This window comes from Triticum aestivum, chromosome 6D (assembly GCF_018294505.1).
Source record: "Triticum aestivum cultivar Chinese Spring chromosome 6D, IWGSC CS RefSeq v2.1, whole genome shotgun sequence".
In the NCBI taxonomy this organism is placed as follows: domain Eukaryota; kingdom Viridiplantae; phylum Streptophyta; class Magnoliopsida; order Poales; family Poaceae; genus Triticum; species Triticum aestivum.
The window spans coordinates 45439239-45465870 of NC_057811.1; the positions used below are offsets into that span (position 1 = coordinate 45439239).

The following is a 26632-nucleotide window of genomic DNA, read 5'->3' on the forward strand; positions in this document are numbered from 1 at the left end:
ACTCCGGTGCGAATCCGGTCTCGTCTACGGGCGATGGGGGAACCGCGGTCTTTCGTGAGGAATTCAATGTGGCTTTGGACACATTGAAAACCTCCATGACGACCGAGGTTGAAAGCATGTTTAATAAATTCATTGAAGGGCTTAAATTATCCACCACACCGTTGAAAGTGGGTGATCCCACCAACAAGGTGACGGATGCTAACTCCGACAAGGGGGAAGCTACTAGTGAAAAGGCTCCTTCTTCTAGTGGTAAAAATGGCACCGGCATCTTTGCCCATGTGGAACCTCCACTTGTTTATGGTGGACCGATTCCTTCCACTCATTTGAATCATGCCGGTCCTCCCCCTAAGATTGTGAAAAATGAGGACTTTGATTCTTGGGTTTATCACTTTAAGCGTCATTTAAATCATGTGAATAGTAATCTTTGGAGAATCATTGAAGAAGGTTTCTATCCGCATGACCGAAGCAACTTCACCCCTAGAGAAGCCGCGGATAATCAATTCAATGAGAATGCTCTCTTCATCATCCAAGATGCAATTCCACCCGAAGATCTCCCTCATCTTCGGCCCTTCGCCATGGCCAAAGATGCATGGCATTGTGTTGTCTCCCTCTATTGGGGAAGCGCAAGCATTCAACGCTCCAACTATGAAGTGGTGCAAGATGAAGCCGATGAGTTTGCAATGAAAGAAGATGAAGAACCTTGTGAGCTTTATCGAAGAGTTACCAAACTCGCGGTCTCACTCCGAGATCATGGGAGCAAGGACACGGATGACAATTGGATCAAGCGCAAATTTCTCAAGGCAATGATGCCTTACCACAAGGCCATGTCCTCCGTCATTCGTCAAAGGCCGGACTTCCACACCTTGTCCTCAAGTGAAGTGTTGGATGAGTTTGTGGCTATGAGCATCTTGGACAAGACCACCGACAATGCGGTGCTACGCTCTCAAAGAGCAAAGAAGCCCAACCTTGCATTGAAGGCCAAGGTTAGTGTGGAAGAAGAAGAAGAAGAGGAAGAAGAGGAGAGCAACCCCGAAGATACAAAGTATGCCTATCATGAACACATGGCTCTTGCTTCAAGGCAATTTTGGAGCAAGAAGAACACAAGGCCCGACTTCAACAAGAGTAACTCAAGTGGCACGAAGGTCAAGCAACGAGTGAGGACGTGCTATAATTGTGGCAATGTGAGCCATTTTGTTGCGAAATGTCCTTACGAGAAGAGGGGGGACAATGGTGGCAAGCTCATCCGAAAGGACAAGGCCAAGTCTTTCCCCAACAAGAGCAACTTTCCCAAGAAGACTCCTCCCAAGGCGTTGGTGGTCCAAGAAGAGTATAATGAGTATGATGATGATGAAGATGGTGAGTCGGTTGCCATGGCCTCTGTTGCCATTGCGACAACTCCACGGGTGTCTCTCTTCGACTCACCCAATGAGAGCATCACCGCCAAGTGCCTCATGGCTAAAGCCACCAACAAGGTAACCCCCAACATCAAAACTACCATCATTAATAATCCTTCTTTGACGGATTGCATTGATGAACACGAGGGTTCTAGTGTGGAGAAGAATGAGTTTGAGTCTTTTATGAGTAATATCAAGGGTAAATCCAAGAAGCACTTCGTTGCTCTCTTGGAACAACTTGGTGAAGCTAATGACATGATCGAGGCTCACGAAGATACCATCTCTAAGATGGAGGGGCATAGTCGTGACTATGCCGATGAGATTTCGGATCTTTCCAATGCTCTTGAGGAAGAGCGTGGTCTTCGTTTGGCTCTTGAGGAGTCACACAACGATGATCATGCTAAATTAAAGAAAGATCTTGATCATGCTCTTGTTGTCTCTCGTGTGCTAACCTCCGAGAAGGCCAAGCTTGGGGTTGATCTTGCTAGACTCAAAGAGGAGTTTGATTTACTTGACAAGGCTCACAAGGTCTTGAAGGGTGCTCATGCTAGCCTCAAGAGTCTCATGATCAACTCCAAGTAAAGCTAACCAAGGAGAAAGCCACATTTCCTCATATGGTCTTAATTGATAATGAAAATGCTACTAACCCGTGTTGTGAGCATGTGCATCTTGTTGAGGAGAATGCTAAGTTGAAGGAGCAACTTGAGAAAGGCCTTGTGGCTTGCATACAAGGCGAGAAGAACCTCAACGACCTTTTGAGCAATCAAAAGGAAGTTGTGGCCAAGGAAGGGATTGGGTACGCGCCCAAGTCCAAGAACAAGAAGAAGAATGACAAGGCCAAACGACCTCCTCCTCTCAAGCAAACCTTTGTGAAGGAGGGAGAGGGTGCTACTAAGAGAAGAAGAAGAACACCGTGAAGGGTGGTGATGCCAAGAAGGGCAACACTCCCTTCCAACAAAGCCGGCGACTTTAACCCTTCTTATGTGTTATGCCGTGCTAGTGATGGACATGTTTATGCCAAATTTGTTGGTTCTTCTTATGAGTACATTGAATGGTCTATTTGGGTTCCTAAGACCCTTGTTACTAACATCAAAGGACCCATTACAAAATGGGTACCTAAAACCAAGCATTGATTTCTTGTAGGTGTTTGCTTCCCGTGGGGGATCATGGTTGCTCGATAGTGGAGCAACTAATCATATGACTGGAAGCAAGGACTTGGTGGTGGACGTTCACAAGATTCCATCTATGCCCACCAATGTCGATTGGGGTGATGCCTCGTCCTCTAAGGTATTGGGACTTGGCAAGGTTGTCATTTCTCATGATCTCACAATCGAGAAGGTCATGCTTGTTGAGTCCCTTGCATACAATTTACTTTCCGTTCGTCAACTTGCACTCATGGGCTTTGCCACTTTCTTTGATGTTGATACCGAAGCCCTCTTGTGGAGCAAGACTCTTAAAGTAGACTTTGTTGGGCATGTCGAGAACGGTCTCTATGTGATTAACTTTTCGGAGCGACCCACTAAGACCGCGACATGCCTAATGGATAAAGTTGACATGGGATGGCTTTGGCATCGCCGTTTAGCCCATGTCAATATGAGATCTTTTCAAAGCCTTATCAAGGGGGACCATGTCCGTGGACTAACAAATGTTAGTTTTGCTAAAGATCGTGCTTGCAGTGCTTGTATCGAAGGAAAGCTACATGAAAAGGCTCACCCTCCCACGACTATCATTTACTCGAAGAGGCCTTTGGAGCTCCTTCATTTGGATCTCTTTGGGCCTCCATCCTTTGATAGCCTTGGGGGTAGAAAGTATTGCTTGGTGATTGTGGATGACTATTCAAGATACACTTGGGTATATTTCTTCAAGAGGAAGAGCGAGACCCAACAAACCGTCATTGACTTTGCAAATGAAGCCCAACGTCAACACAATGCAAAGATCTTGACAATAAGAAGTGACAACGGCACCGAGTTCAAGAACTACACCTTGGATGAGTTTCTTAGTGATGAGGGGATCAAGCATCAATATTCCGCACCTTACACCCCTCAACAAAATGGTGTAGCGGAGAGGAAGAACCGGACGTTGATGGATGCGGCAAGGACCATGATGGCGGAGTTCAAGTCTCCATACAACTTTTGGGCCGAAGCCATCAACACCGCGTGTCATGCATCAAATCGGCTCTATCTCCGCAAAGGCTTGAACAAGACTCCATATGAGATACTCACCGGTAACAAGCCCAACCTCAAGTACTTTCGGGTGTTCGGGTGTAAGTGTTTCATTCTCAAGAAAGGTGTTCGTTTGTCTAAATTTGAGGCTAGAGCTTATGAGGGCATATTTGTTGGTTATGCTACAAACTCTCATGCTTACCGTGTCCTCAATAAGTCCACGGGACTTATTGAGGAGACGTGTAACATGGAGTTTGATGAGAATAACGGCTCCCAAGTGGAGCAAAGTGGCACTTGTGATGTAGGTGATGAAATTCCTCCTCAAGCCATAAGAAGAATGGGAGTTGGTTTTATCCTACCCATTGAGGAACCCCTTGTGGCCGAAGGAGAAGGACAATGCTCCACTCAAGTGGAGCCATCACCAACCCAAGGCCCACACGCTTCCGAAGAACAAAGTGAAGGCCCTCAACCTCATGAACAAGACCAAGGGCAAGATCAATCTCAAGATGGTGTTGAAACACCAAGTGATGCCCAAGGTCAAGTTCTCTCCTCCGAGCAAGTTCAAGATCAAGAGCTTCCTCGAGATCAAGAACAAGCGCTCAAGATGATCAAGTGACCGCTCCTCGACTCACCCCCGAGGAGGAATTGGAGCGTCGTGCCGCCAAGATTGCATCCAAGCTCTCCACCAAGGGTCATCTCATGAAGAATGTGCTTGGAAGCATTCAAAAGGGGGTAAGCACTCGTAGACAATTGGCAAACTATTGTGAACATCACGCGTTTGTCTCTTGTGTTGAACCCCAAAAGGTCTATGAGGCGCTCGAAGATCCGGATTGGCTCAATGCCATGCATGAAGAACTCAACAACTTCGAGTACAACAAGGTGTGGAGATTAGTGCCAAGGCCAATGGGGAACCACAATGTCATTGGAACCAAGTGGATATTCAAGAACAAGCAAGATGCTCATGGGACCATCGTTCGCAACAAGGCAAGATTGGTAGCACAAGGCTACTCCCAAGTCGAGGGTATCGACTACGGTGAAACCTTTGCTCCCGTTGCTCGCCTTGAATCCATTCGTTTGTTGATTGCTTATGCTTCCCATCATAACTTTAAGTTGCAACAAATGGATGTGAAGAGTGATTTTCTTAATGGCCCCATTAATGAGTTGGTATATGTCAAGCAACCCCCCGGGTTCGAGGATCCCTACTTCCCCGATCATGTGTATCAACTCGATAAGGCACTCTATGGCCTTAAACAAGCCCCACGTGCGTGGTATGACCACCTTACCGAGTTGTTGCAAGATCGTGGATTTGAAGTTGGGCAAATCGACCCCACTCTTTTTACTAAGAAGGTCAAAGGGGAGTTGTTTGTGTGCCAACTATATGTTGATGATATTATCTTTGGTTCCCCTAACAAAGCTTTCAATGAGGAATTTGCCGCTCTCATGACCTCTAAGTTCAAGATGTCTTCGATGGGAGAGTTGAAGTTCTTCCTTGGTTTCGAAGTCAAACAAAGAAGAGAAGGAACCTTCATCAACCAAGCCAAATACACTCAAGACATGCTAAAGAGATTCAAGCTAAGTGATGTCAAGCCGGCTTCCACTCCAATGCCCACCAAGTGCCAACTTGACATTGATCCCAATGGTAAAGCGGTGGATCAAAAGGTATATCGCTCCATGATTGGCTCCTTGCTTTACCTTTGTGCATCTAGACCGGATATCATGTTGAGTGTGGGAATTTGTGCACGGTTTCAAGCCGCACCTAAGGAAAGCCACTTTGTGGCGGTCAAGCGAATCTTTCGATATTTGGCTCATACCCCAAACTTTGGCTTATGGTACCCAAGAGGAGCAAACTTCAAGCTTGTAGGTTATTCGGACTCGGATTGGGCGGGAGACAAAGTGGATAGGAAGTCCACTTCCGGAGCGTGCCAATTCCTTGGTTGCTCTTTGGTAAGTTGGTCTTCTAAGAAGCAAAGTTGTGTGTCTCTCTCGTCCACCGAAGCAGAGTATATGGCGGCCGGTAGTTGTTGTGCACAACTTCTATGGATGAGGCAAACTTTAAAGGATTACGGTGTCATTTGTGACAAAGTGCCTCTTTGGTGTGACAATGAAAGTGCCATCAAGATTTCTCTCAACCCGGTGCAACACTTCAAGACGAAGCATATTGAGATTCGGTATCACTTCATCCGGGATCACATTAGGCGAGGGGAGATTGAGCTCAACTACATCAACACTCATGATAACCTTGCAGATATTTTCACGAAGCCCTTGGATGAAGCAAGATTTCGCGAGTTAAGGCATGAGCTAAATATCATTGATTCGAGCAATGTTGCTTGAACCCTTGCACATCCCACCATACTCAACTTGTTATCTTGTTTAGGTGTAGGCATGGACATAGGGGGAGTGTTGTTCTCTCAATGAACTCTCCCTCCCCCCATTATGCATAAATTGATCAACTCTTTCACATTAGCCATTTTTGATGGTACTTGTGCTTCAAAGACGAGCTTTGGTCATGGGCCCAAGGATAATTCTTCGCGGTGCCATACCAATTGACTCAAACATAGGTGGCTCCGGCCACTGCCCTCTCTTTAGAGAGGTTGTGTTGAGCGTCTTAGTCCTTGTTGTCTCTTGTCTTCCTTTCGTCGTGTCGATCTTGTTTGAGTTGTCTCGTGTGTCTGTTCGCTTGAAGGTTGCCTTGCAAAGACTTCATTTTTCCCTTTCTTGAAACTTGCATATTCTTGAGCTCACGGTACTACCGTGGCCTGCCACGGTACTACCGCGTGAGGAGCGCACGGTACTTCCGCACCCAGCGCGGCAGTAATTTTTTACTGCCGCCTGGGGGAGCGGTACTACCGCCACGGTGTGGTACTTCCGCCCGGGCGGTACTACCGCGATGACGTGCGGTACTACCGCGCGGCCGAGGGAGCGTGGGGGTTAAGAGCGGGCAGGGGGAGTTCCAACTCCCCATACCCATTCGTCTGTCTCTCTCCCCGCCGTCTCTCTCTCTCTCTCTCTCTCTCTCTCTCGCTCAAGAACGGCGCCGGAGACCCTCGCCGAATCTCCGTCTCCGGCCACTCTCCTCGGATTTCGACCGGTGGGATCGTTCCCCACCACCTCCTCTTGCCATGGAACAAGGTTTCTCCCCAAATCCCTCTCTCCTTTGTTCGCTCTTTCGCTTCTAGGTTTTTGGGGAGATGCATGTTGTTCTTGAGATATTAGGCCAAATCTTTGCAAGAGTAGGATGTAGGAGAGTAGTGATGCGTAGAAATTGTACTTGATATGTTGTCCCGTGGTAGATTTGATCAACCGTAGTACCGCCTCGTTGTCACGGTTGTTCTCAGATTCAGTGGTTCGGATCTGACGTCGTGCTGTACTACCGCATCTCAGGTGCGGTACTACCGCTCGTACGGTACTACCGCTCCTCAGGCGCGGTACTACCGTGCGAGCCGCGGCACTAAAATCCTACTGCCGCTCCGAGCCCCGGTACTACCGTGCCCCCACGCGGTACTACCGCGACTAGGAGCGGCACTAAAATTTTAGTACCGCGCGAACAAGCAGTACTACCGTTGCTGACAAATCTTCTTCATGGCAATTACCAAGTGCACATTCTACTTGTTTCACCTATTTTGCTGTGGTCTTTGAATTGATCCTTCTCGCTTCTCGTGCGTGTTTTGTGTTTCGTGTCTTAGGTGCTGGCTCCGGTGCTCCTGCTCGCCGTTCCAATCCCAGCCGTGACACGGGTTCCAAGCGTCTGCGCAACCAAGATGAAGCCCTAGAGGGGTCCAATGCCCCCCAACGCAGGACCAAGACCACCACCACCAAGCAGAAGGAGCCCTCCATGGGCATGGATGAGATCCCACTGGCAGAGTTTATCTCTCGAAGGAGGATCAACCCTTATGTGAATCCTCGTGCCAACATCAGAGGCAATGATCTGTTCTGGACCAAGCAGCAGAATCTCATTTATTTGGATGTGATCAAGGGCAAGCAGAACACTTATGTGGACGTGCACTAGATTGATATGAATCACATGAGGGAGGAGAAGCACCGTGCCTACTTTGGTGAGGCCTTAGATCTCGTGGAGCAGTTTGCCATTGAGGATGTGATCTCACCTGGACTTTGATCCCGAGCTTGTGGCCCAGTTCTTTGCTTCGGTACACTTTCACACTGAGGAGGAACGGAGGATGACCTGGATGACCAATGGACGTCAGCTGACTGCTACATGGAAGGAGTTCATGGCTTTGCTCAGTATACCTGATGAGGGGCTCAACACGGCCGTTGGAGTTCGCCCTCATGCCAACCCCGAGTCTACCAACAAGAACAAGCTCATGCCATATTATGCTGAGAAGCTCCTTCCAAGTGGCAAGAAGACGTGGGTTCTGAACCCTTTCCTTGACATCATGCACCGAATCTTCCACAACTCTCTCTTCCCACGCATTGGGGACAAGGTGCATGCTTATCTTGTGGACATGCTGCTTCTCTGTGAGGAGGCGCGTCTCTCTCAGACTCAGCCATTGGACGTCTCCCACATCATGTGGTGCGAGCTTTGGTTTGCGGTGTTCAACCGTAAGGTTCCCATCTATGGACCTTACCTGTTTCTTCTGATCTCGAAGATGTGGGAGAAGCTATTCCCTCAGGATGAGTTTTTGGCCCCTGACTGGATCCGTCATGACCCCATCAGACTTCGCATCAAGCCCCAGTGGGCTAACACTACTACTCGTGCTGAGGCAGCGGCTGCTAAGATGGCTGTTGATGGGGAGGAGAGTGAGGAGGAGGATGCGGATGAGGACCGCTCTGCTGGGTATGCCCCTCTCTCCACTGAGCCCTCACGGGCCAAGAAGCTGAAGGCCAAGATGAAGGCCTTGTTCTGCATGCAGGCTAAGGGGCAGTACCGGACTCATGTTGCCTCCAAGGAGAGTCGCCGCCGCGACAAGAAGATCATGAGGGTTTTTGGAGAGGAAGTCTCCGGCGGCTCCGAGGAGCACATCACTCCAGAGGCTGAGTGGATGGCGAAACAAGGCTACAAGTGGACAGATTCTGAGGAGGAGCCCATGCCTGCTGCCGAGTCCGACGAAGAGCGTGCGAGTGAATACTCCGCTTGAGCCACCACTTGTGTTGTAGGTGTCCTCTCTGCCTTTTTGGCGTCTCGATGCCAAAGGGGGAGAGAGTGTAGGGATTTGCGAGTCGTGTGTCGTGTTTTCGTTTGTTTCGTTTGATGTGCTTGCTTTTGATCATTGAACCTTATTTGCTTTGATTTGGTTTGCGCTTGTGAGACTTATCTATCATATGGTGTAAGACATATGCACTCTATCGTACCCTATTGAGCTTATGCTATCTTGTGCTATCTATTTTATGCTCATAGTTTATATCTTGCTTAGTGTTAGCCTTGTTGTTGCAAGATATGCCTAGTCTATAAAATATAGGGGGAGTGTTCATCCTAGTATGTGTGCCGTGCAGTCCAAAGCACTTATCTAGATAGCACACATCTAGGGGGAGCCCGTCAATATTTTATAGATGTGAGGTTTGCACATGTTCATTCTATCTCCTGTTATGCAAATCCCGTATTGTCATCAATCCACCAAAAAGGGGGAGATTGTAAGGGCATATTAATCCCTTAGTTGTTTTGGTGATTGATGACAATGTTTTTGCGGACTAATCGTGTGCGTTGAGTATTTCAGGCATCTCATCACTACGCACAAGACGATTTGGTGCCCCTCGAAGACTATTGAAGACGGCGTTTCTCTATGTTTCTTTTTGGTGGATTTGAGTCGTAGGAAAGCCGTACTATTAAGAGGGGGTCCGCTTTGGAAAGGTTTGGGTGGAATCATCACGTACACGTCTACTCCTTTTTGCACCTCCTTTCCTCTGGCTCTCTGGAGCATCCTCCGTCTATTCACGTCTATGCAAATTGTCGTGTTTGCTGAGCTTGGGCATGCGGTAGTACTGCTCCAAGGAGTCGTAGTACCGCAGCCCCTTGCGGTAGTACCGCGCCCTGGCACGGTAGTACCGCAAGCGCCCACGGTAGTACCGCTCCTTGGAGTTGTACTACCGTCACCTCAGACCAGGCGCCGCTGCGGGTGCAGTAGTAGGGGCGGATGTGATTTTTTACATCCGCGCCCTACGCGGTAGTACCGCGCCCGATGCGCGGTAGTACCGTGCGCTCTGGCCTGACTCAGCAGCTTGCGCGGCAGTAGGAGCAGATGTTATTTTTTACATCCGCACCCCGCGCGGTAGTACTGCCCCTGGCTTACGGTACTACCGTGTCGGATTTTTGCATTGACTCCAACCCAGCGGAAGTTGCCACGGATGTATTTTTATATGTCCGTGCCTTCCCATATCTAGTACATCCCTGCCTTGCGGTAGTACCGCAAGGGGGAGCAGTAGTACCGCGCCAGCGGTTCTACCGCCCTCCGCTTCAGTGCGTTTGGGCTGTCCAGGTCTGCACTACTCGGGCGGTAGTACCGCGGGGCCCTGCGGTAGTACCGCGGCCCTGGCGTGGTAGTACCGCGCTGCGCAGGCTGGGTTGGTGGATAACGGTTGGATTTGTCCCACCACTATTTAAGGGGTGTCTTCTTCTCCGAGTCCACCACCTCTTCCAACCCTAAGCTCCATTGTTGCTCCAAGCTCCATTTCGCCCGATCTCTCTCCCTAGCCAATCAAACTTGTTGATTTTCTAGGGATTGGTTGAGAAGGCTCCGATCTACACTTACACCAAGAGAAATTTGATTTCCCCCCACTAATCCCTTGCGGATCTTGTTACTCTTGGGTGTTTGAGCACCCTAGACGGTTGAGGTCACCGCGGAGCCATAGTTCATTGTGGTGAAGCTTCGTGGTGTCGTTGGGAGCCTCCAATTAAGTTGTGGAGATTGCCCCAACCTTGTTTGTGAAGGTCCGGTCGCCGCCTCCAAGGGCACCAATAGTGGAATCACGACATCTCGCATTGTGTGAAGGCGTGAGGAGAATACGGTGGCCCTAGTGGCTTCTTGGGGAGCATTGTGCCTCCACACCGCTCCAACGGAGACGTACTTCCCCTCAAAAGGAAGGAACTTCGGTAACTCATCCTCGTCTTCACCGGCTCCACTCTTGGTTATCTCGTGCCTTTACTTGTGAAAGATTATTTGTGTTATATCCCTTGCTTGCTTGTGTGCTTCTTGTTGTTGCATCATATAGGTTGCTCACCTAGTTGCATATCTAGACAACCTACTTTGATGCAAAGTTTAAATTGGTAAAGAAAAGCTAAAAATTGTTAGTTGCCTATTCACCCCCCTCTAGTCAAGTATATCGATCCTTTCAATGGTGTTGCATAGGCATTGGACGACGGCGTATGATGAGCGCGAACAACGCCATGGCCGAAGAATGCAAGCGATGCGGCCGTCAACGGTGATGGGCGCGATGGTGCTGCAACTGACGGCCAAGAAAGTTGTGACCACCAGCGAAATTTGGTGGAACCGGCTAATGAGAAGCTGCAACCGGTGAGGAATAGAGGTAACGGCCACCAGTGCTGAAGCTACAACCGGCTCTGCAATTTTCTTCAACCGGCACGAGGAAAGCTACCACCGGCGCTCGGGTTTGCTGCAACCAGACGACGGCGAGCGCTGCTGACGACGATACACCTTTTTTGCTGCAATGGGCAACAGGGAAAGCTACCACTGGCAACTGGTTTTGCTACAACCCAGGAGACGATGAAGTGTGGCCGGCGATAATGGGCTATAATTTTTGTTGCAACTAGCAGTGGGGAAAGCTACCACCGGCGACCATTTTTGCTTCAACTGGCCTGCGGTGGTGCGATGAGGGGGCGACCACGGGGTGACCACGGCGCCCAGAATTGATGCAGCCAGTTCCTTTTTTTGCTACCATAGTGGTGATCATGTACCCTCGTCGGAGCTCGACGACCACAACCACAAATGGCGAGGGCGAGGGCGGCGAGCTTCAAGGGCGAGGGCGAGGGGCAGCGAGCCCTAAGCTGCGGTGAGAGTGATGGCCAGGGGAGGACGGGTGTACGACATGGCGTGAGATGCGAGATTTGTTTTTTCGGTTGCGTGATAGGGACGGAGGAGGAAGGCGACTCCCATCAGACCGTTCCAGTAGTCTTAATTGTACGATGGGAAACAGACCGGCCGAAAGTTTCGGCTGGCGCACCGGCGCCTAGCGCTATCCTTTCCTAAAATCTAACAGTATCGGCAGATTCAAGTGTGTGTCAACTGTGGAACAACCCGTAAAAGTTGCACACATAACCAACAAAAATGAAATAAAATTCAAGGGTGAGCCATGCTAGACTCAGGCCACCATAGACCTGCACAGCAACGCATCACAAAGTCCACACACCAAGAACAATGTTCAAGTGTGTGGAAAGCATAAGCGAAGCGGAAGGCCAAAACTTCAAGCAATCGCTTAAGCGTTTTTAAAAGTTGACTAGAATTCGATAGGACAACAAAAACCATGACACATAGGTAGTAGAATAACATCTAAAATGCAAATTCAAATCATAACAAGTACACTTCATGTTCACATAGCAAGCAAAATAATAACTAAATGCAGTTCATTTCAAATAGACAGAGCCTAATAGAGATCATGTGGCTAGAATTTGAAGGAAATAGTTTCTGAACAGACCCCAATGACAAGATAAATGGCACATCGTCATCATTGCTCAAGCATACAAGCAGAAGTAGTTCAAAAATAATTTTAGAAACACTTAATCTAATGCCTAGGGACAAAGCGAAGCATTTTGCCAGTGCTCAGCGCTTAAGCGTCGCTTAAAAATGCTTTCTTGAACACTGCCAAAAAGAAGAAAATCAAAAGAGGCTCCGCTAGTGCCATCATAGTCAGCGACCACCTCAATGGATAGACATAGACTGAACTCTAAAATGACGAATGCCACGAGGCAGACAAGCCAAGCCACGCCCGCTCAACCACGAGCCATCATAGATTTCAAGTTTTGAAATGAGCTTGGAAGGAAATACGTGCTAATTAAGCTTGCATCAATCTGGTTGGCAATAACGTAACCGTTTGGACAATACCACAACATCTTCCCCCCAACCGCAACGCAATGAAATCACGCCGTGGAGCTGACTACAAATTAATTGTTGTGACCCAAAGATTGCATGCCACCATTGTTATTTCCACACAAGCCATCATGACAACAACCTACATCGCCTTCTAGCCTCCTGCTGAAAGGATCGATATGGACCTAGAAGAGGGGTGAATAGGTACAATAACAAATTTTAATTACTTATTAGGAATTTTTGGCAAGTGGGGAATATAAATATGAGCCCAACAATTTCTTAGGTCAAGTTCAAACAATAGATGATATCACAAATATGGTGAGTAAAGCAACACAATATGCTAACAAGTGCATGGTTAGAGGACCAAAGTAAACTGGAAATAAGAGCTCGAGTTAGGAATAACCGAAACTCCAGAGACGAGGACCTATCCCAATGTTCACTTTCTTGGAGGGAGACTAGTCACCATTAGAGGGGTGAGTGTTACCACGAAGGCACACCGACACAAAGAAGGCTCGCCCTATTCTTGAATATCGCCACGAAAACGATTGAAAGAACATGCGGTGCCCCCATGTTTGGTTTTGGTAATTGATGACAATCCCTATGGACTAATGGTTGCCTTGAGTTATATTTGAAGGATTTGTCCATAGGCATTTCTTGAAGTCCATGTGTTGGTTTCAAGGAGTTTATGTGGTGACCAAGGTGTTATTAAGGAATTATCCAAAGATTGGTCATGTGAGAGTAGAGCTTATTGCAAGCATGTCTTGAAGAAGAAGATTGTGTGATCATTCATGTTTACCTTCAAGACATCATCCAAATGAAGAGAGTTGGAAAGAGTCAAGGTTGATCAAGACTAAGTCAAGAGTGTATCAAGTTGATCAACACACAAAGCGCACAAGATGTACCGAGAGGGATCAAGCGATCCCATGGTGTGGTAAGCATTGTCGATTACGCTTTGTGTACTAACCCATGATCTTCGTGAGAGTTCTTTGTGGGGTTAGGTTGCGGTGTGCAAGTTCAAGTAAAGCATCATGAAGAGATCAAATGCTTGAAGCTTGCCGTCCATTGTGGTGACAATGGACTTGTGAAGATGTGCGGAAGAGTGGCTCACCCATAGTGGAGTATGGGGGAGCAATCAACTAGTCTTCATCGAGCCAACACAACCAAGAAAGGTGGTCCAACTTGAGGGAGTCAAGATCGTCATCATCTAGCTCAAGTGGACCATGTGCAAGGCAAAGGTTTGCTCTTGATAGGTTTTCTATTTTACCGGTCTCATGATGGTAGTTGGGAGACCGGGTTATAGGATCGATTGCCGTACTATCAAGGGGGGCTCTCGATGAGTAGCTTGATCGTATCGTTCATAGAGAGCTCAAACCATTGCATCCTTGCATCATCTTTGTTGGTTCTTGTTTGGTTCTTCTCTTTGTGAGTTTTGGAGCTTATGGTCATCTTGATGACAAGCTCGAGTTCATCGAAAACGGAGTTCACTCGCATCTTCTATGATGTTTTCGATGTTGGAGGTTATGCCGGTTCTTCTCGGTTGGAGGTTTCACTCCTCTATTCTTTGGCATACCTCCCCTGCCTCTTATTATTATAACCAGTCGCTGTTTTGATGCTACTCGTCTTTCTCAATCCAACAAGCTTGAGTTTGCTCAATTCGGAGCTCATATGCAGAAGTTATGGCAGTTTTGGTTTCCTAGCGGTAGTACCGCGGCCAGAGCGGCAGTACCGCTTATCACCCCAAGCGGTAGTACCGCTGTCCAAAGCGGTAGTACCGCCTATGGCCATAAGCGGTAGTACGGCTACGGTTCCGCGCTGGTACCGCCTCGATTTTGAGTCTTGCATTTTTCGTGTCGAGTTTTGCAGTAGTTGCACGGCAGTAAGGCACGGCAGTTCCACCTATAAGCGGTAGTATCGCCCTGATGGGCGGTAGTACCGCCTATAAGCGGTAGTACCGCTCCGGTCGGGCGGTAGTACCGCTACTGTTTTTTTGGTCCCGTGTTCTGCTCCTCCAGCGGTAGTACCGCTGGGGTGCGCGGTAGTACCGCTTATAAGCGGTAGTACCGCCCCAAGGTTCATGTTTGGTTGCTCCTTTTCCCTGCTTCTTCCGCCAGAGCGGTAGTACCGCTCGTGGAGCGGTAGTACCGCTCGTGTGCGGGCTGAGCACATAACGGTTGGATTTTTCCCCTTCTATAAAAGGGGGTCTTCTTCCCCAATGAACCTTATCCTTTGAGCTCGTGTTCTTCCTCCATTGTTGACCTTCTTCGAGCTTGCTAACTCTCAATCCCTCCATGGATTCTTGCTAGTTTTGAGGGAAAAGAGAGAGGAGATCTAGATCCACATTTCCACCAATCACTTTCTCCTCTTTGTGAGGGGAACCCCTTGGATCTAGATCTTGGAGTTCTTGGTGTTCTCCTTCTTGTTCTTCCTCTCATTTTCCTCCCTAGCATTAGTTGCTTCGGTGGGATTTGAGAGAGAAGGACTTGGGCACTCCGTGTGCCCTTGCCATTGCATTTGGTGCATCGGTTTGAGTTCTCCACGGTGATACGTGGAAGTTACAAGTTGAGAAGCTTATTACTCTTGGGTGCTTGGTGCCCTTGAGCTTGTTCCTCTTGGGTGCTTGGGCGCCCTAGACGGTTGGTGGTGTTCGGAGCTCAATCATTGTGGTGTAAAGCTCCGGGCAAGCGTCGGGGTCTCCAATTAGGTTGTGGAGATCGCCCCGAGCAATTTGACGGGTTCCGGTGACCGCCCCCAAGGGTTGCCAAAGTGTACGGGTTCGGTGACTGCCCCCAAGGGTTGCCATTTGTACGGGTTCGGTGACCGCCCTCAAGGATCCCTTAGTGGAATCACGGCATCTTGCATTGTGCGAGGGCGTGAGGAGATTACGGTGGCCCTAGTGGCTTCTTGGGGAGCATTGTGCCTCCACACCGCTCCAAATGGAGATTAGCATCCGCAAGGGTGTGAACTTCGGGATACATCGTCGTCTCCGCGTGCCTCGGTTATCTCTTAACCGAACCCTTTACTTATGCACTTTACTTTGTGATAGCCATTTTGTTTCTTGTCATATATCTTGCTATCACTTAGTTGTTTATCTTGCTTAGCATAAGTTGTTGGTGCACATAGGTGACCCTAGTTGTTGTAGGTTTTGTGCTTGTCAAATTAACCGCTAGGTTTATTCCGCATTTGTTCAAGCCTAAACCGTAATTATTTTAAAGCGCCTATTCACCCCCCCTCTAGGCGACATCCACGATCTTTCAACGATTCTCAACCACTAGTGGTAGACCTTGAGGTGGACTCCAAACCTTCACAGAACTGCTACTGGCTTGGAGTCTCCAACCTCCAAGAGTAAAGACCAAAGGGGGAAAACTCAAAACTTGCTCAAATCACGAATTGCTTTAGACAAAAGTGGGGGGGGGGGGGGGGGAGAGAGAGAGGGAGGGAGGGAGGGAGGGAGAGAGAGAGAGAGAGGATCTATCACTTGGTGAAATTTCCCGATTTGGTGGTGGGAGAGAGTGGCACTTGGGTGTTCTTGGATGTGCTTGAGTGAAGTGGCAACCTCTCCATGAGATAGAAGATGGGCATATATAATAGCCCAAAGAACTAACCGTTTGGCAGTTTTTTTATGCTGGCCGGATGTCTGGGTTGCTACCTGGACGTCTGCCCCTATATTTCGAACCCCAATGGCAGAAAAGAGAGGGGATAGCAAAGGGTCGTCCAAACGTCCAGGTAGCAACCTGGACAGTCCGGCGGATCCCCGGACATCCGGGATGGAACCCTGACAGCCCTGCTACAAGGTACAACCTTCGGTTGTTTGGCATGGGGTATCCAGACGTATGGCCGGACAATCCGGGATATGTCGAACGAAAGTGATCCATGTGTAAGTGTCCGGGCAGCACGTCCGGGCTGCCCCCGGATGTGTGGGAGGAATCCCTGGATGGTCCAACTTGAGAGCAATCCTTCTATTGCCTTGCGCTAGTTAGTCGGACGTCCAAGTAGCAACTCGGAAAGTTCGTCCATAGGCCAGACGTCCAGCAGATGACTTGTATTTTGATATTTTGTCCATATGAAATGTGGCTAGGATGTCATGTTTGGCATTGGACTTTTTGGTAGTGCTGCGAGTGGAATGGTGCTCAGATGTTCACTTGAGAAAATCTATCACAAACCCTTTTGATCACCTCTTAATAGTGCGTGATCACTATAACTCGAGAATTTATTGAAAAGGTTGTGCTTCTTATCTTCATTTTATCATACTTGAGTCGTATCGATTTTAGTAGGTCCAAGATCCACACACATAGTTGCCAAGTGGACTAAGAGCTTGTGTATTCACTTAGCAAATATAATGAGTCTCTTATATGTATATTTGTCATCAATATCAAAATATGATTAAAGGCATGATTACACTTTCACTTTCCAACCACGATTGTGCATACATCCAACCCATAGGTAACATACAAAAGGGATGCTCGATCCTTCATTACTACCCCAAGGAGGTATCACCATGGGCATGGCGCAATCCTTCATTCTGGCAAACCAAATCCAATGCTTTTACCCAAAGACCAATGATTATAAGTAGACAATGTTACCTTTAAGCGTCAACACGAGCAAAGTTTTCGCTCGGAGGACCTCTGACCAAAGGTCCCCGCAGCAGCTATTGTCTTGGGGGTCGCGACCATAGTCCAAACTATGAAGACCACGCCCACAATGCCAATAGACCCTACAGTGCTGCTCGCACTCACCCTTGCCGACTCACACCCTTCCCTCGCGAATGCGGTCCGCCACCATGAAGGAGAACCCCCTTCTCTACCATCACATTCACAGTCACCAGACATGGGGACAAAAGTACAAACCGCAAGAACCAAAAAGCAAAACAAACTCGACACCATGAACATGCGCCAGAAAAGGCCGAAATGTCGAAGAATAATCCAATGGATTATGATCCATCTATCAATGAGATAAAAACACCCAGTAGCCTCCCGAGTCCTGACATTGGTCGTGGCGAACACACCAGGACTGCAATGGAGTTGAGAGATAATTACCTTGTACGACACGGGAAGTCCATGCTAGTGACATCAATAATAGCCGTGTATAGTGTCGGGTGTGGGGTTTATGCAGGGTTGTGTACCGATCTGCGTGTCTAGAGACAGCATTTGGGCATTTGTAATCCAAACCTTGTTGCTTAATTAATAGACTTTTAGAAAAGGTGAACGCTCCCAAGTACTGAGAAACGAAGTGAGTATCCATATATGATCATTTCATGTATAGAGTGGGGATTTGATGGGGAAAAAGTAGTACTACATCTCAGGGAGCAAATACAGAAGGCATTTAGAGATTAATGTGAGATCTTTTTTCTTTTTTGCGAGTAATGTGAGATCTTTTTTCTTTTTTGCGAGTAATGTGAGATCTTTACTTATACTCTTGGTATGAAAACGTGAGCCAGTGAAGAATATTTTGCTTTCTTCTTCAGTCTCAACAATCTTCAACACGGACAGAAAGGAGGGCCTGCAACTGGCGTTAAAACACGCATCATCAACCGAATTCTCCATCTGTTGTTATTGTTCTTGATGCGTGAATTATCCGGGTATCAAATTTTGTAGTATACTACTACCTCCGTAACTAAATATAAGACGCTTTTGCCTTGTTTTGTTTCCGTCCATTGTTCAATCTGCAGTTGTGCAGCAGCGACCGTATCTTCGTTTCATTTCGGTTGGTTTCTAACAAGAACGGTTTCTAAGCAGCAAGACATGAAGTTCAGGGTCCGAATGAAGCATACCAGTAGGTAGAAATACTTCAAATTGCTCACCGATTCGAAATGACAGGATGTGCAGTTTTATTGTCAGGATGGCTAATTTTATTGGCCATGCATGACGGCAAACATTGAGAAGTACGTCTCTGAATGTCACACCTGTCATCAATTGACAAAAATCAGAACATGTCAAAACCCCTGGTTAACTGAAACCAATCCACATTCCTGACATGTATCAGGCACACATCGGAACGGATTACATAGAGGGTTTACCAAATTCTCAAGGGAAAACAGTTATCCTGGTAGTGGTGGATCGACTGACCAAATATGCCTACTTCATCCCCTTGCCCCAACCTCTCACTGTCCTTCAAGTTGTTCAACTGTTCATTGATCATGTTTTCAAACTACATGACCAATGCCCATTGCCATCATTTCGGGCAGGGGCATAAATTTTACCAGCAAGTTATATCAAGAACTATTCGAAACTCTCCAAGTGGACATCAGATTCAGCACTGCTAACCACCCAGAAACATATTCGCAACTGAGTATGTGAACCAATGCTTAGAAGGATATTCAGGTCAAAAAAAAATGCTTAGAAGGATATCTTCGCATTATGGTTTTCCAAAAACCAAAGACCCGGATGAAGTGGCTCTCTCTCACTGAATATTGGTACGTATAATACTACCTACCACTCCTCTCTCAAGTGTACTCCCTTTGGGAGAGGCATCCTTTTTTTTTTGAACAGAACAAGGCACCAAGAGGTGCCCAATATCATTAACAGCTCATAACAACAGTACAAGAGAGAGTACATATGGCTTGAAAAGAGAAAGGGAAAGGGGAAACAGCCAAAGAAAAGGAGCTGTTAAATGCTAGCAAAGATAGGTTGACCAAAGGTCAACCAGATGAACTACATCTAGAAAAGATCAGATACACATAGACTGAGAAGCAAACAATAGAAGCAGCACCAGCCTAGCTTATCAGAAAACATGACTGATGCCCAGCAGCAAGCTAAGCTCATCTTAGAATTCAGTTATTAACGACTGTCTGATTTTGAGATGCAGGGCCTGAGCTAGTAGCAGAGAGGATAGAAGAACTGCCTGAACAAGAATCCATCCTGCTGCTAGAAACAATATACCTTGTGCACCTGGAAACCTGAAAAATTAAAATCACCCAAAATGGCAGTAGCTCCCCTGATGCTCGAGTCACTTTAGCAGACAGAAACCGGATGAAATATTTTGCAGACAGAACTGGCACATATCAAAATTCTAGCTTACTCACCAGCTTGTCTCCCATCCATGTCAGGACACGCTGGAGGCTCTCCCTACCACCGCCGCCAGCAATCTGAAATCTGAGAAAGGGCAGCGTGTTCCGGCTCTTTTCGCAATTCGCCGGCACAAAGGTTCTGAACCTGAGCTTCGAGCAGCCAGGAGGGGAAGACATAGGAAAAACGTCTTATATTTTGGTTCAGAGGTAGTATCATCTAAGGGTACAAGTACAACAACTAGAGTCACCGTTAAGCTCCAGGCCATCAAGTCGTCGACCGTGGTGCGCGGATCACATTGCAGAGCCAACCGGTGTCACAGCAACAGTAACTGGTTCTTCTGAAAGAATAAAAAGGATGTTAAGACAAAGCTAGCATCAACTACAAAATGTGCTTTCCTACATGAACACCGCCCATGCAGAAGTCTATGAATCTCAAAGTACAGACTGTTATCGAGATTTGCCTATCCCTGTCCGGATCGCAATAACCAAAAGCGTGGGGCATCATATTTCTTCAAATCAGAGGCTAGCCTTTTTTTCATCGGAATGATGAGATAAAAACTCATGAAATACTTACTTGAGACATACCCAATCCATCAGCCAGCGCATCTAAAAGAAAAGGGAAATGAAATGATACCAGGCAAGTAGTTGCAGTTCGGAATTAACATTCATTAGCCAGTACCAGATAAAAGTTCGACATAATAATAGATGCGGACAGGCAAACTATGTAAATCCATACAAGTCCACTGCACGGTTCACCAGCGTGCGCTAAGTAGAACGAAGAGGATCAATTTCCATGTGTAGCACACCAAAAGGACACCCCCAACAAGCCATTTCTGCATCTCGGCTAAACGGAACGGAAGAAGCTACGCCCCCAGCAACCCATCTCTGCACCTCTTCATAATACCTGTGCAGCGATAATCAATGTCACTGTTCAAACAAGTTTGTACTATTCCTTATGTCTCACAACTTTTGTATGATTCAAACAATAAACATTCCATCATGGAAACTGGACCAATAGTCATGTAAGCTATTGGACAAAACCAACGTAACAGTTAATTTCAAGTGGCACACCCTCAACTTATTTTTCTTTTTTACCGAAAACCTTCCATTGTTGATTTATTCTAATCCTTTGGCTAAATCAGAAGCCAAAAAAACACAAATACCACCATTAGGCTTAGTTCGGTTAGTCCCCTCTCCAAGGAGACTAACCATAGTGTAATCCTTTGGCTACATCAGAATCTTGAAAGTGGTTTAACAATGCTATTGGGGAAGACCGTAATCCAGGCAGCCATGGTTAAAAAAAGGGAGTTTTACATATGTGAGTTCGAGTGACAAACAAATATATGTTGATAATATATTTGAGCAAACCGCCTACAAGGCTAAGATTGTACAAAAATTGAAAGCGATCACTACGTTTTACAACAATACCAAATGAATAGCAATATGAAATGGCAATTTACATAGGCCCGAGTTAACAAACGAAGTTCGAAGCCAAATGCTCAGGTACGGTATTGTTGGGTATCAATTACTTGTGTAGAGGGTACAAGATACAAATAGCACCCGGACTCATAGATCCTAGCAGCAAAACACCAAATGCAATGTTGCGACCAATAAATGTAAATAGAAATATCAACTAAGCAAATGAAAGGGAAAATATTCTTATACTACTACTTAAATAGTATAAGCTTACTTACTCAGTTAAAACATCAGAGTAGCATATCCATCTGATCAATCATCTTACGTATTACGAAAAAATTCAGCTCCATCATGTCCACCATCAATACCCGTGCCTACAAGGGGGTATTCTAACCATTATGTATGTCAGCGCGAGAAACATCTGCACTGCAGCTATATATGCACTGATACTACCATTCATATCAGATAAAATAGATACGAGAGGGCATCGATGAGATATAAGGAATAGATAAACAAAACCCCATCTACTATGATATAAGGAAAAATATTCTCAAAGCAATATGTACTCACTAGTGCCATAGAAATGAAGAATACACACTCAAACTATTAGCTGATGAGAAGGGAGAAGTTCCCTCGAATTATGATTAAGCTCGCTCCATGCCATATCAGGTAAACTTAAATACAGCCACTAAAAGATGTTTTTCCAAATCATAACCATCACATAAAATGCCACCACACAAACATCCAGAAAGAGGACGCTAGAGCAATATTGATATATGTTGACAAGATCATCAAGTAGCAAAAGAAACAATTTATATGGCACTACTTTAAATTATTTAGCTTAACACAAAAGGATGTGAGCACCATTCAATCAACCAATTATAAGTAATATCTTGGTTTTTACGAACACACAATGTATATGCATATGCTATTACCTGCAACATAGACACTTTCAAACGGATCATAGCGAGTCAAGCTGTTGCTCTTGGAAACTTTCTTGAACTGCAGTGACTCAAGCTGGACCATGAAGAAGTTGGTAGGTGTCTGTAGGAACACAACATTATTGTACTCAGCAAACCCCCCTATAATTAGGGACTCTTCCTCTTCTGGATTCAGGGAAAGTGGCTTGTCCAGTTCAACAGTTCTTCCCAGCACCCATGAAGCAACACCATCAGAATCAGTCTCCATCTTCCATAGTTGGGCACTGAATTTTGATAGAAAGAAAATACCAAGTCCACCACCCTCTGCCTGCATAACCTGAAATTGGCTAAGACAATTATTGGCAATATCCACCGGCACTGGTATCACAGCTAGAGTCTGCCTCTCCAAATCAAACTCAAGGATGCCATCCAACATGTTGGTTGCTGCCGATATATTAGTGAGCAACCAGTAAAGGGAATGCCCAACTAGCACACTGATAGTAAACCACATTCTAATCTTGGTGGGATGTTGGTCCATAGAACTCGAAGCCTTGGGTGGAAGCGGTGTCGACATGAGATTACCCCATATGCCAGTCTCCGATGAGTAGACGCGGGCGATTACCCGTGTATGATGTTGGTTGTTTCTCTCGGTGCCTACCAAGACCACCTGGAAGTGTTGGATGTCTCCGGCAGCGCGAAACACCGCTCCGCTGATCGGGGTCTCCCAGCCATCGAACCCCGGGGGAACGGGTAGGCGGCGCTTGTCGCCGTTGAACGGGTCCCGCACATGGAGCTGCTTCCCTGATTGGTGGAAGATGAGTTGGAGGCCATGGCGGCACCCGAAGGGTATGAAGCAGCCGTTGCCGGTGTGCTCGTAGGAGAAGCGACCTTCCGGGACACGATTGGGGGAATCCATTGTAGGTTCGAAGTGCGAGCTCTCGAAGAAACCGAGAAGAGGGGGGTTACGGTGGTGGTGGAGGCGGAAGCGGCGGGAGAAGCCGGGGTCGGAGACGAGGCCGAGCCAGCGGTTGGCGACGAGGGAGGCGCGAGGGAGGGAGGACGGATCTGGGGGGAGTCGGAGGAGGATCTCAGAGAGCAGGTTGTCGTCCTCCAGCGGCGGCACCGGCGGCGGCGAGCGTGGGCGGCGGCGGCTAGGTTACACTCGCTCACGGGGAAAGGGGAGTCGAAGCAGCAGCCCACGATGTGGAGTGAAGCGCTGTAGAGTCTCGCAGCCAGTGAGTTTGAAGCCCAAAACTCCTTTCGGGAGAGAGTGAGCCCACGAGAGGTGAAAGCCCATCACATACAACCAGCGTAAGCAGTTTTTTTCCTTTATAGTACCTTTTTTTTCGTTTTTTCTGAAGCTAAGGAAAATGTACAGTGACAAGCTAGACCCGGGGCACCATATACTTTTTTTGCGGGGAAACTCTTGTATTGCTCAAAAATCAAGGTTTACGGTCATGGTGACAAAGAGTTTCTACGTCATTCGGTCCAAACCCTAGCCATACTAAGTACGTTATTTATTTATTTTGAAACATCCGGCAAATTGCTGGCTTTGATTGATGATTAGTAAGAAGCAACTGAAGATAACATGATGGTGGACTTAAGATCAAGGATGAGAAAGGAAAGGAACTCAAAATAAAGAAAAATGTAGCCCTATTGGCTGCTAGAGAAAACAATCTCTCACGACGATTCCCCTAAAAGGGAACTCGATGCATTTTGCTCCAACAAGGCTTCATGGCACCATTGCTCGTCTGATTTGCGGTAAAAATCTCGTGTGCGCACGCGACCTAGCTCCAATGCTCCCTGAAAGTGCACTTATTCCTTTCCCACCAAATCTCCCATAAGGCAGTATTATTTTGGACTCTACCATTAGTAGAAAGATAATGACTAATAGTGGTATGCTATTATGAGCAATACAAGTAGTTCAATATTTCATATGATCGATTTGGACCGGAGGCACCATAGACTTGAACGGCCACGCCATCACAAAGTCCGACACACAAAAGAAGAGAACTTAAATGAACCACCACCAGCGTCATCATCGCCACCCACCGCATCGCTGTCCAGTGACTCTAACTTCATGATAGAGTGAGATGGACGATAATCTTTATTCCAATGCACGCAGGTCAAGCCATGCTACAAATATTCCAATTTGGATGATGAGCCTCGCAAGATAGGTGTGTAAAGCTTGTGTCTTATGTATTTAGACGATAAAAAAATTTGGACGGTGAGTTTCGCAAGATAGGAGTATTGTGAAACGGAGTGAGTATCCATGCATGAATGATTCACATATATAGTGATGATATGGTGGAAGATAGTACATCTCAAGGCATCTCTAACCGAACTATTAAAATTTAACTCCTCGAACCTTAACTCCTTGAATTCGAGGAATTAAAGAAAACTCAAACCTAACGAACTCTCAAACTTAACTCCTCAAATGAACTGGACCCCACATTTAAGGCTCTTTCCATCTTATTCTTCCTTCCAAGCGGTTAACGAAGACTTCTGAATACTAGCTGATGGACATGGGGTAGCTAGGACCTAGGATTGATGCTCCACAAAAGTAATTTGATAGAGGCTCACCGTGTGCGGCGTAAGCATGCGATGAAGTAGTCGAGAAAGTAGGCAAAATTCGTCCTCCACGGACTATGGCTTGGGCACTTCTTCTTGTGAATGGGTTCTTCCCTTATCCTTCTCCTAGTGGTGCGATGGTGTGGTATGGAATGCAATGATTCATGGGGATCGTCGAAGATGGCCAGCGACCACTTTTATCTCTATGGATTCTTCATGCAGGTGAGCTTTTGCTTCTTAGGTGTCCCTTCACGCGTGTTGAGATTTGTTCATGGTCAGGGACGATGAGGAGGAGCGTCGACGTGGCCGGAGACAATGGAAAACACACACAAAAAGTGAAGAAAAAATCATCGAATTCTCGCTGGAATTTGACGTCTGGAGGTCTGCGGGGGTGTCAGACCAGCATGCGGGTGGTCGCCGGAGCCAAGGAACATGGAGGGGGCGGCGTCCACATGGAGGCATCTGAGCAAAAGAGAGAGGAGGCCGTGCGAGAAAGAGGGAATCCTTTGAGAGAACGTGTTTTAGTTGTTTAAATTGGAGAGGAGAAATCTGCGGATGCTTCTCCTAAAAAATTTGAGCAGCTAAAACTTTTGAGAGATTGGCTACGTGCAGCTTAATAACTACTCAAAAGGGATTTTTTTTTGGGGGAGTTAAGTCCTTTCAAGAGTTCGTCTAGATTAATGTGATATATTTTTTAATTATTATGCTCTTATTGAGTCTGAACAATCTTCGTATACACAGGAGGGTAGTATGATGACGCTGGCGGAATTTGTCTTTTGCTGTTATCGTTCTTGATGTGTGAATTATCCTATTTGGTCTAAAATTTTGTACTGTAGTATCCTAGCTACAACCGAATTCGGGTTGGTTTTGTTTTCATCGGCCATTGTTCAATCTGCAGCGTGCAGTAGGCAGTAGCGAACGTATCTTCGTTTCATTTCGGCAGTACAGTACTAGAAGATCGTTTCTTCCTTCTCCATGACGTGTGAGCTCGACAATTGAAACACAAATAATGTGCCGACTATTTCGGTTGATTTTGTGCTGCATAAATTGCACGCATGGCATCGTGAGCTCGTGCAGAGTTATCTGAACCTACCTGAAAAAAAACGACGTCAGCTAACTAACTGAAACCTGACACTAGCTAGCTCAACGAACTGAACCTAGATACTGTGCGACAGGATTAACCAACAATGCTTTTCTTCTGAAGTCCGATACCATGAATGAAACCTTCGTACCTCTTGTGCCATGTCAGAGGGACACAAGAACTATAGACAGATAGACACGGTCGAGCTCCAGGGCGGCGAGCAGCACCAAGGCGAGCGGATCCCGTCGCAGAGGCAACTGGTGTCAGAGAAACAGGATTCACTTCTTTCAGTCACCGCATCCGAAAGAAAAAGAAAAGGAAAGTAGAACCAGGAAGGCAGTTGCAGTTCAATATTCATTAATCAGCACCAGATAAAAGTTCAACATAACATAACATATGCGGGTTAGCAAATTACGCAGTTAAATTCCTACAAGCCCACTGCACAGTTAACCGGTGTGCGCTACGCAGTATGAATAGGGTCAATTTCCAACTGGAGCACGCCAAAAGGACGCCCCAACAAACCATTTCTGCATCTCAACCACATAGAACGGAAGAACCCACAAACATCAAGCCATGTCTGCAGTGCACCACTTGATAATACCTGCAGAGCAATAATCAATGTCATTGGTCAAAAGGTGTTGTACCATTCCTTATATCTCACAAGTTTTGTATGATTCAAACACAACATCCGCTTCACCTTCGTGGAAACTGGACTGAAGGCTCCAAAGTTTAGTTTGAATATGGTCTACTTTTTATCGGAAAGCCTTCAGGTTCTACTCTTGACATATTCTGGGTTCTTTGGCTACATCAGAAGCTAAGATGACCAATAGTTCAAATACCTCCATCAGAGGAAAATGCATAAAACAGATGCATTGAGTTTGAACCTAATAGGCATATACTCTTTTGAAACTTATAAATATATATATGAGCAGATAGTCGGTAGCAAAAAAAGTTGGTTAGATGTCTGGCTAAAACCTATCCTTGGAGGTGGGACTGGAAAGCAAAAAAAGTTTCTGACGCAGCATTCTTGGTTAACTTCCCCTCAGTTGCTAAGATAAATGAAGCTGCAATAGTATGATTGGGTCCCTCTCA

The 26632-nt window shown here is 46.7% G+C and overlaps 2 protein-coding genes across 12 annotated transcripts in view; both read right to left on the reverse strand.

Moving 5' to 3' along the window:
* Nucleotides 1–19030: 19030 nt before the first annotated feature.
* On the reverse strand, nt 19031–23090 carry LOC123143422 (uncharacterized). Of its 11 annotated transcripts, none has more exons than XM_044562350.1 (5): nt 21904–23090; nt 21247–21357; nt 20289–20456; nt 19801–19890; nt 19031–19697 (listed from the first exon to the last, which is right to left on the reverse strand). In XM_044562350.1, exons 1-2 carry the CDS (start codon nt 22802–22804, stop codon nt 21290–21292), a joined length of 969 nt encoding a protein of 322 aa, XP_044418285.1. In that variant the 5' UTR covers nt 22805–23090; the 3' UTR covers nt 19031–19697; nt 19801–19890; nt 20289–20456; nt 21247–21289. The 11 variants fall into 11 exon arrangements, with proteins under 11 accessions (XP_044418285.1, XP_044418286.1, XP_044418283.1 ...); XM_044562351.1 differs by having other exon boundaries at nt 19031–19702; XM_044562348.1 differs by having other exon boundaries at nt 20127–20456.
* A 2790-nt stretch (nt 23091–25880) lies between these two features.
* Nucleotides 25881–26632, reverse strand: part of LOC123143424 (uncharacterized) — a 47726-nt gene continuing 46974 nt past the window's right edge. The window contains exon 3 of the mRNA XM_044562353.1: nt 25881–26141. The gene's annotated coding sequence lies outside the window, so the exon portion shown is untranslated. The remainder of the gene's footprint in view (nt 26142–26632) is intronic.